Source organism: Sinocyclocheilus anshuiensis, unplaced genomic scaffold (assembly GCF_001515605.1).
Source record: "Sinocyclocheilus anshuiensis isolate Anshui unplaced genomic scaffold, SAMN03320099.WGS_v1.1 scaffold180, whole genome shotgun sequence".
Classification (NCBI taxonomy): domain Eukaryota; kingdom Metazoa; phylum Chordata; class Actinopteri; order Cypriniformes; family Cyprinidae; genus Sinocyclocheilus; species Sinocyclocheilus anshuiensis.
In genome coordinates, this window is record NW_015554093.1 from 308,867 (window position 1) to 319,345 (window position 10,479).

The 10,479-nt window shown below is 37.2% G+C and overlaps 1 protein-coding gene across 2 annotated transcripts; it reads right to left on the reverse strand.

Moving 5' to 3' along the window:
- Nucleotides 1-292: 292 nt before the first annotated feature.
- LOC107669379 (spermine synthase-like) lies at nt 293-9,542 on the reverse strand. 2 transcript variants are annotated; one of them, XM_016461577.1, is made up of 11 exons: nt 9,311-9,542; nt 7,105-7,225; nt 6,417-6,504; nt 4,690-4,754; nt 4,385-4,560; nt 4,140-4,294; nt 3,939-4,028; nt 3,026-3,140; nt 2,860-2,939; nt 2,664-2,779; nt 293-1,193 (listed from the first exon to the last, which is right to left on the reverse strand). In XM_016461577.1, the coding sequence occupies exons 1-11, from the start codon at nt 9,354-9,356 to the stop codon at nt 1,163-1,165; spliced, it is 1,083 nt and encodes a 360-aa protein (XP_016317063.1). In that variant the 5' UTR covers nt 9,357-9,542; the 3' UTR covers nt 293-1,162. The 2 variants fall into 2 exon arrangements, with proteins under 2 accessions (XP_016317063.1, XP_016317064.1); XM_016461578.1 differs by lacking the exon at nt 9,311-9,542 and adding an exon at nt 9,213-9,279.
- Nucleotides 9,543-10,479: the final 937 nt, after the last annotated feature.

Below are 10,479 nucleotides of genomic sequence, written 5' to 3' on the forward strand. Positions count from 1 at the left end.
AATAATGTACATTATATGGAAAATAATGTTTTTTTAACCTTAAACCGCATAAACACATTGCATTACACCAAACACAACATAATGTTATTTTTAGCAACATCATATGACCCCTTTAATTTTATGTCCACATTTGTTGAATATTGAATATTTTGTACTGGTTAATGTCTAGCAATAAATGGAAATTTATAGCAATCACAATAATAATAATAATAATAATAATAATAATAATAACTGTGCAGAGTATTCTCATGGGACAGAATCAGAGAAGCCACAAAAAAAAAGAGATTAGACATTTTTCTCCTCAATTGCTTTATTAGCGGATTATACTTTTCAGGGCAGGATCACTGGTATATGGTGAAATAAAATAAAATAAATAATATCAATGAAGCACCGTATGGATAAAAGGGCATGAATCTAAGTGGCCTACATTCAGTAAAAACTTCTTTCTTACTATAAAAAAATTATAATAATAAAATAAAATTAATTATTTGCAATTTCAAGCAGGGAAACCTACTTTGGACCTAGTTTGTGCTAATCATTAAAAAATTAAACGTTCACAGTTCAGAAAAAAAGAAAACAAGAATGAAAATTGCCACAGCAATGACTTTTTCCCTTTTAAGACATATTCAGGGGCTTCAATCGACTATTCAGTGAAATCCCAGAATGCAACACTGTCAATAAACTCTCCGTGAAGCACCATGAATCAAATCACACTCAAGCCACAGTTACAAAAGGATGCAAAAAATTCAAGCACAAAGGCCAATGAAAAGAAAAACTGGCGCTACAGTAAAACACAAAGAACTTTGTAAAATCTGTATCAAAAGAGCAAATCCTCAAAGGTAGGAGTCAGAAATGTGTCTGGATGCTTCGCCGCCCTCCAGCCTTCAGTATCATCAGCAGTGTCTCACACACAGCGCTCCCTGGAGGACTCCACACAAACATCAAACCAACACTGGCAAACAAACAAAACAACGATCTCTATGAAATTTCAAACACAAAAATTCTAATAGCCATGTCAAAAACGGGAAGGCTGTTCATTTTTGGACGTGAAGGAACAGTAGAAACGGAAACAGTGCTTGGAGAGATATGTGTACATCTCCCCGAGGGAGAAATCTTCACATTCCGGCAGGACTTGGAGGAGAGAGTGAAGGAGGAAGAGACATTACTTCTTCCAGATGGTGTAAAACACCCATCTGAGTCGACATGTTAAGGAACAGTCAATTCATGTGATGCGAGGACAACAGTGGACAACAAGAAGAAAAAAAATGTAATTAAATTAAAGCTAAAAACAGATTACATGGCAAAATGAGACCAAAAAGTTATAGTGTGTGTGTGTGTGTATATATATATATATATATATATATATATATATAATTTTGTTTATAAAAGGTACATGTATTATTTAATGTTTATTTTTAATTTTTTCTTCCAAATTCTTCTCAAATATATATATATATAAAAAAAAAAAAAACATGTATATATTTTTAATCTAATTAATTACAGGGTGCTGTGATTAATTAATCTAATTAATCACAAACTAATTTGGCAGTGAAAATAACCCCAAAAGATAATTTAAAGCTATTATTGTGTTAAATGTTTAGGCTACAATGGCCTAACAAAGTATGGAACATAAAAGAAGATAATTTGAGAAGCATCTCAGTATTTTTTGTTCATGCAATGGAAGTCACTAGTGGCAAAACAGCTTAGTTACCAACAATATTCAAAATACCTTCTTTTATGTTGTGCAAAAGAAAGTGAGTCATTCAGGTTTGAAACAACATGAGGGTGAGTAAATAATGACAGAATTTTTTATTTTTTTTGGGGTGAACTATCCCTTTAAACGTTTTTTTTATTTATTTATTTTTTTTAATAAATGAAATGGTACTCCAAATAAACTAAATCTGCCAGCAGGTGGCGGTAAATGTCTTTATGAGTCGATTCGTTCAAACGGCTGTTTCATTCAGGAATTCAGTAAACGGCTCACTTTATGAATGGGCCTTTGAATCATTGATTCACACAATTCATTCAAACCGAGGATTCATTCAGAAACTAAACACCGCTGTGTTGCTCGTAGATGCACAATTCTGCTGTGGCTTTTTAGGTAATATTTTTGTTGGCCAAACTTGTGCTTGTGTTAGCACAATATTAACTTCTTATTCACTGAACTGTTGTATAAAATCACATTTGCACTCGTGCTATTCGTGACAAAAACAGCACTGGTGTGATATTGCTCGTGTGATGCCGCTTATCATATGATATAAATATGAGACAAAAACTCATACAGGCAAATGTAAGATGACGTACAGGTCTGGGGGCGGGGCCAGTGCATTAAATGCGTTAAAATATTTTAATCGCGTTAGTTTTTCAAAACGAATTAAGTTAACTCGTTAAACTGACAGCCCTAAAAATATATATTTGTATTATGATGATAACTAAATAAAGATTAAATAAAAGAAAATTTCTTTTTGTTCAACAAAATAAACCATTCAACATTTAAATAATAAAAAATATAAATTCATAAAAATGTATAATTTTTTCTGAAAACATAATCCTTTCTGTTGGGCCCTGCATTGTAGAAATACCTTATTCACCGACATACTGTATTTCTCACCCATGATAAATGTATTTCACCATGAGGCACTGACGTAATTTAAAAAGGATACAGCTCCATATATGAGGGAACACACACCATCTCTTTGGAAAAGTCCACTTTGCACGAAAGTCTGCACAAAAGCTTTTCATATTCACTGAGCGCATCAGTCAGATTCACACAATTACCCTGTAGGCAGAAAATAACATATTAATAGGAATAAAAAACAGCAAAACTTGACAGTAAATTGAGCTACCTGCCCCCCTCACCTGTGTGAAGTACTTCCCACCAGGCCGCAGAACTCTAATGGAGAGGTCAAGGATGAGTCTCAGGAACTCCCATGTTGAATCTATAGAAAAATGCAGATCAAATGAATTGATTTAATATTTGTAAGGCTCAGTAAGAAATGCGTAGCTGCATATACAGTGCACTAACCTTCCTCAGGTGCTGTAGATATAGGGACAGCCGTCAAGTCATTTATGACGTAATCAAAGGTCCTCCCTTGCTCGGCAAACTTTTTAAGTACGGGAACACAGTCTTGTACCAATATCTGAAACAAAAAAGGGGAAAATTAGATCAAAATGAATGGTATTCATTCATTGTTAGCCAAAAAAGCTGGAAGTTGCCCAGAGTTTGGGTAATTTCCCTCAATTGTCTACATTGCGCTTGTTTCAAAAGCAGGAAAGGGGCCTCGTTGTAACTTCAAGGATAAAAATATGTTTAGCAACTTATAAATGAATGAGAATGTGTAATATAGTCTAATAAACACTTCCGTTCAAATGTTTGGGGTCAGTAGGAAAAAAATAATCAAAAGTGACAGTATAAACAAAAACAAAAAAAGTATATACAATGTCACAAAACATTTCTATTTCAAATAAATGCTGTTATTTTGAACTTTCTATTCAGAGAATCATGACAAAAATGTTTCATGGTTTCTTCAAAAATATGAAGCAGCACAGTGGTTTTCAAAATGAATAATAATAAGAAAAGCTTCCTGAGCAGCAAATCAGCTGCTATATTAGAATGATTTCTGAAGTATCATGTGACTCTGAAGACTGGAGTAAGCTTTATCATCACAGAAAATGTACATTTTAAAATATTTTCAAATAGAAAACAGTTATTTTAAATTTCACTAAAAATGCAGTCTTAGTGAGCATAAGAGGCTTCTTCCAAAAACATTTTAAAAATCTTACCGACCCCAAACGTTTGAACAGTATAGTATCGTTTATAACAATTTATAACATTATAGTTATAAACTGAAGCTTGGCAGGTATGTTTAGAACTGGGACCGATATACATAAAAGCTTTAACTGATAAAATGTCACTACACAGACAATTAAATTCTTACCTCATAACAATCTCCCTTCAAGTTATCTAACACATTCCCGCATGTCTTTCTCATGTGTTTCCTACATCCATCAATCACCAACTCGTCAATGTAAATATTTAATTAAGGAAAGTACATATCTAAAGTTACAAAATACTGACAGTTACAAAATATTAAGTTGTTTTCCATTTAACTGCAGTCAAGCGTTAGCATAAAGGATATCTCAACCATGGTGATCATCTTTGGTTTGAGCTTCACCGCCTCATGGAGAATTCCACCGTCTCCTCCTCCCAGAATAAGTACCTCCTTCCCAGCATAGTGCTCTTTGCCGCTTCCCATAATGGCCTGAGTGTAGGGCAGATCACTTTCTGCCAGATCTGTCATTTGATCACACTAAATTACAATGTGTTCACATGACAACACCCCCAAAATGAAACTAGTAAATAAACAAGACCCTTTTTACTTACTGACATCCCCATTAAGAATGAGCATATTGCCAAACTGCCGCGAGTGCAAGATTTTGATGTTCTGGTAGGCGGAATCCTTCTCGTACACAGCTTCATCGATATCGTACTCCATCAACCTGCCGTCAGCAGTGGGCCAGTATCGGTCAACATCACTGCCTCGCATCAGCGCCGGGAGTCTGACAGAACACATTCAGTTAAACAAACCAAAATAAAGTTCCACGAGAAGATACATGCTTGAAATATCATGGGGGTAAGAACACAATGAAGGAATTTCATTTATGGCAACTGATTCGGAATGAAAATACCTCTTTATCCTTTGGATATTTCCATCCAGGAGAGCCTTCAATTTCTTCTCCAGTGCATTCAGTAGCTACAAAGAAAACATTGTCTTAATTATGACCTTCTAAATAAAGAGAAACAGGAAGTAAACACATTCTGGAATGGTTGAATCACCCTCCTGGCTGATTTGATTAGAGGTCAGAATGCTGTACCATACAAAAAAAAAACATTTCCAGCAAGCATACATTAAATTGATCCAAATAAATGCTTCTGAATTTCTATTAATCTTAAAGGGTTAATTCACCCCAAAATGAAAATTATGTAATTAATTACTCACCCTCATGTCGTTCCAAACCCGTAAGACCTTCGTTCATCTTCGGAACACGAATTAAGATATTTTTGATGAAACCGGAGAGCTATCTGACCCTCCATAGACAGTAACGCAACTGTAATGTTCCCAGACAGAAATGTAGTAAATACATTGGTAAAACAGTCCATGTGACATCAGTGGCTCAACTTCAGTTTTGCGATGCTATGAGAATACTTTTTTTTGCGCAAAGAAAACAAAAATAACAATTTACTCAACCATTCTTCTCCCTCGAGTTACGTCTTCCACCATTTTGGAGAGTACCCAAGAGCGTAATCAACGTAATCAGCGTGTTTACGTTCGGGGGGGAAAGCGCATGCATGAACGTAATCTGCGTAATAAGCATTATTTACGCTTAGGGGAAAGCGTGCGTATGCATTGTAATACTCTCTTTCTTTGTGCAAAAAAAGTATTCTCGTAGCATTGCAAAACTGAAGTTGAGCCACTGATGTCACATGGACTGTTTTACCGATGTCCTTTATATGTTTCTGGACCTGGGAACATTGCAGTTGCGTTGCTGTCTGTGGAGGATCAGATAGCTCTCCGGTTTCATCAAAATGATCTTAATTTGTGTTCCGAAGATGAACGAAGGTCTTATGGGTTTGGAACAACACGAGGGTGAGTAATTAATGACAGAATTTTCATTCTGGGGTGAACTAACCCTTTAAATCTTATCTTATTGTATCATACTTTCTCTAAAATATTAAGCAGCATAATACTGATTTTCAGTACTGATAATAATAATAAACATTTTTTCTTGAGTAGCAAATCAGCCTATTAGATTGACATCTGAAGGTTCATGTGACACTGAAGACTGGAGTAATGGCTGCTGAAAATTCAGCTTTACCTAATTACATTTAAAATGTATTAAAATAGAAAGCTGTTATTTTCAATTGTAATAATATTTCACAATATTACTGTTTTACCTGTATCTTTGATCAAATAAATGCAGCCTTGGTGAGCATAAGAGACTTCTTTCCAAAAAAAAATAAAAAATCGTACTAATCCCAATTTTTGGAAGATAGTGTAATAGAGAGCTGATGTGAATAGAAGTGGGAACAGGACTGGAAAATGACACAGCTGGAAATGAACGTCTGACAGGTCATGTTTCTGAACACCAACTTCTTTCCAAAACGTATCTTTCCAAACAATTTTTGAATGATAATGCATAAATATAGACTTTAGGGTTTTCAGTAAAATGTGATTAAATGTAAAGATTGTGTCCTATAGTTATCATGTGACAAAGAACAAGTGCAAATGACTCAGATATCCCAGTTTTAAAAGGTTGTTAATAAATTTAAGTGTTTTATTAGAATTTTTAAGATTAACATTAAGTTATCATGCATCTCTATCAGTCCTGATAGCACCTACATTTTGTTAACTCACATTGTCCACTTGCGCTACATCATCCCCTTCAAGACACTGCAGGTCAAAGGTCACCAGACCATGAGAGTGCATTCGTAAGATGGCAAACCTAATTACAAGGGAAATTTAGAAGCACAATTAAAACCTCAAAACTGCAGTCAAACACTTTACCAAAAAGTAGTATGTGGCACTCAGGCCACAACAAAGCCCCAACAGCCGTGTTTACAGCGAGCCACACATAAAACAGGAAGTGAGCGCAAAGCCTTTAGATCAGATGCACAAAAGCCACTAAAATGACCCTGTGCTCTACTAAATGCTTTCCTTTGTTGCACAGAGGATGCATTTAACTGGTCAATCAATGGTCATCCTAAAGAGTGTCCGAACACAGGAGCACACCTGGTGTTTTCAGTGGGGTGTTTGAGTGGTCAGGCATCATTATTGTCAGTTAGCTTCAACATTACGCTTAGCTGTTACAGAGCAAAAATGAAAAAACTTCATGGAATGGACTGATCGAAAGGAAACTTGTCTCTTTTTTTTCCTAGCTGATGAGTCATTGCTAAAAAAAACTCTATATAATGAGAGGGCAATGCAAATTCAGGTCCCTTCTCCTTTCAGCTAAACAAAACCTGTTGAAGAGTTTTTGAATACTGTGGCATGTTGCGAAAGACACTGATGTTCTACTGAAGACATTTGAGGCAAAGCTGCTCACCTGCCATTCTTGCCGACAAAGGTTGCCAGATATCCGTGTCCCTCCGAGTCATGGACATTCTCTGTCATTTCCTGCTCTTGAAATATAGACTGCAGGCCACGCACAGTCGCAGAGACATCAGCTAAACAGAGAGAGGGACAACAGACAGATTCATTTAACCTCTAACAAAGAATATCTTTTAACTGAAAAAAAAAAAAACTTTCCCTAAAGCCAATTTTACTGCATGCGGCTCAGCTCATTTGCATATTTAATTATGTTTCTTAAATTACTTAAAGGTATAGTTCAGCCCAAAAACAAAAACTATCCCTTTAAGAACTGACAACTTAAAAGTGCAATAGGTTTTCCTCAGAAACATTTTTTGTTATGCTGGTTGAAAGTCTCTTCACATCCCGATAGCAATCATTAAGTTAAGTGGTCTAAATGTATTTATCTATATTTATATATTCTGTGGAAGGCGTAGGACCAAGAAATGTTCGTCCAATCAAAACACTCGGTCCGAGCGTTTTAATTGCAACCCGATCTTCCTTCCTGGTATTGTAGTACAGTGGTTCCCAATTCCAGTCCTCGCGCACCCCACTCTGCATATTTTGCATGGCTCGCTTAGTTAACACACCCGATTCAGATAACCAGCTCGTTAGAAGTGAGCTACGTGCATGAACTGTGTTTACGATCGATATGATCCCTACACAGTGTTCATTGCTCCCTACTCCCTGAGCAGGAGAAATCCGCTGAAGTTTACTTCACTTCGGAACATTCATTCATTCATTCAACTTACTAGAGAAGTGTGACATAATGTACCTCTGTAAATAAATACTATTTAAATTTACGTCTCGCACATTTTAATGCCCTTTGTATGGAACATAGTCGCTTCGAACTAGATGGCGGAATATCCGGTGATGTCCACTTCCCAGGGCGCTTATGGTCGAATAGAACAAACGTCGCACATGACAAGAGATACATATGAAATGTGCAGGGGGGGGACGACTGGAATTGGGAACCGTTGATGTAGCCTATTGTAGTAATGTTGTCCTCTGGTATTCTGGTCTGTGAGCATATATGCGTTCAGAGGGCATGGCTTTGGACGGCGATTGCAGGAAGGTGGGACGTTCGCTTTCAGTGCTATCAGGCTAGTTAGCATTTTCCAAGATCTCCTACTGCACCTTTAAGTCACCATTCACTTTCACTGCATCTTTTCTACACTGAAAGTGTAAAAAAGTCAGATCGGTTTTGAACAGCATGACAGCGAATAAATAATTTTCATTTTTGAATAAAATACGTTTAATAATTGAATGAAATGGAATCAAATAAATTACATTTCGTAATTTCCCCAAAATTATAATTTCATATGATAACTACCGGTAATTTAATTGCAGGATTCAAATTGCTCTTGAATAAAAGGATAACTTGCAAAACAATCAATTTTAACCTAGTTAAGCTCATCTACACAAACAAGCCGATTCATATTGATTCCCAGTTTATAAAGTAGTGTGAATTGCAACATACAGATTTGCAGCCATAAATTTATCTAATATTAATCCAAAATCATAGTGCATGATAGTCTGCCCCTGTCACGCTGATCACAAAACAGATATGGCATGTTTGTGTGTAATATCGAAGTATGATCGCTGCAGTATGCAATCATGGAATACTCATCTTATCGGCTTGCGATATTATAAGCCAGTGAAATAGAGGCACGGCTGTCATAGGAGGTGAGACATACAGAAAAAAAAACGCTAGTTCAAAAATATATGTCATATACGTACAGGACTAGTGCCTATAACGGGGTTACGCGCTGTTCATTCATAAAAATAGATGAAAAAGGCAATATTTGTGTTAGTATGCGCCGCGGCTAATTCGTCTGGTAGTCAGTGCATATATATGTTCATACATGAGCTTCATTCAAATACATGACACAGAGCAGACATTAGCCTCTGCTAACACCGCTATGCTACCCCCCAGAAGGTCAATTATCAGAGCAAACGTCAGGAGGACATGCACAACAAAAGAAGCCCTACGAATGCAATAACACATGCATCCCGTGGCCGTCTCGGCAATGCAGCAGTGGGACTGCAGCCTCGCTGCTATTAGAGAGACAATAAATCGCTTACGGAGCAGTTGCGAGGAGGCCCGCATGTCTGCAGTTCAACACGAGCCCTCCTCTTCCTCTCCTCTTCCTCTCGCCCCCTTTCATTTCACTGAAATTTACCTGGCGCACGGAGCTTGAAGTCAAGGGTGTAATGTAGCACTGCCATGATGGGGTAAAGCCGTCTGCCATGCCTGGATGAGGCAGCCGGAGGTGAATCGGTGGAGAGTCTGTGGTGACAGAGGGAGAGACGGGCACGCTGGAGGGAGGGAGGTGGGTTATGTGCGCTGCGTCCATCTGTCTCTTTCAAGTCGAGTTCGGAAGTGGGTGGTAGTGCTGGGGAGGTTGATTCAAATCAGCGAATCGAATCTTTTGAATCATTTCTTCACATAGATTTGTTCACCAACACCAAACCTTTTTAGTTGAGTTTTTAACAAGGGAAACAGGTACAGAACATAGACCCAGCTAAGACAGATTGTTCCCATTAATAAGAATGCCTTGGGAACGGTCTCTGTTAGTTATTTTTTCGTAACCCAACCCGCCAAAGCTAACCATTCAACAGGGAGGTTTCTTGTTTAGTGACAACTTAAAAATAGCCTACACAAAACGTTCTAGGTTTTGCTGTTAGAACCAAAAAATAACATTCCCAGAACGTTATGGGAACCAAAAATTGCTAGCTGGGATCCATTTACATACCTGTCAACCCTCCCGTTTTTCCCGGGATTCTCCTGTAGTTTACCATTCTATCCCGCTATCATCCCGTTTAAATATTTTCCCGTATTTCTCCCGTATTTTTAATCTTTCTATAAAAAAATTAAAAAAATCCCACTGGGTGTATTTTATATGCTACATTCGCTTCCGGTAAAACTTCCGTAATTTGTATGGGCCAAACCTCATTATATGAATAATCACAACAACAAATTCCAAGGTTGTCCAGTTGCCAGATCTTGTATGAAACGCATCTTTCTCACACGATCGACGTATACAAATTTCAACCCATTTTTCCCTTCAACTTGGCAACCTACAGCCCAGTGATTCTATTGATATCTGTGCAGGGAGTACCGCGGGAAAGAAACAATGGCTACTGTTAGAAATGGGAGGAGAAGACTCAGGTGGTGGTCCAGTGAAAAAAACTAAATATACATGTACATTTATATAAAGGCTATTTAATTGATTAAGTATGAGCGCTTCAAGTTTCAAAGTCAGGTGCTGCACTGCTTTGTTTACTGCGGTTACCGGGGAAACGGCTATATTCATGGCGAAAAGCGCCACCTGCTGGCAGAGAATGAATT

Coding starts and splice junctions, on each gene's coding strand:
- LOC107669379 (XM_016461577.1), bottom strand. CDS start 9,356: ATGGCAGTGCTACATTACACCCTTGACTTCAAGCTCCGTGCGCCAG. Junction 3,141..3,938: donor TGAAGGGAGATTGTTATGAG/GTAAGAATTTAA, acceptor TTTTTGTTTCAG/ATATTGGTACAAGACTGTGT. Junction 2,940..3,025: donor ATCTACAGCACCTGAGGAAG/GTTAGTGCACTG, acceptor ATTTTTCTATAG/ATTCAACATGGGAGTTCCTG.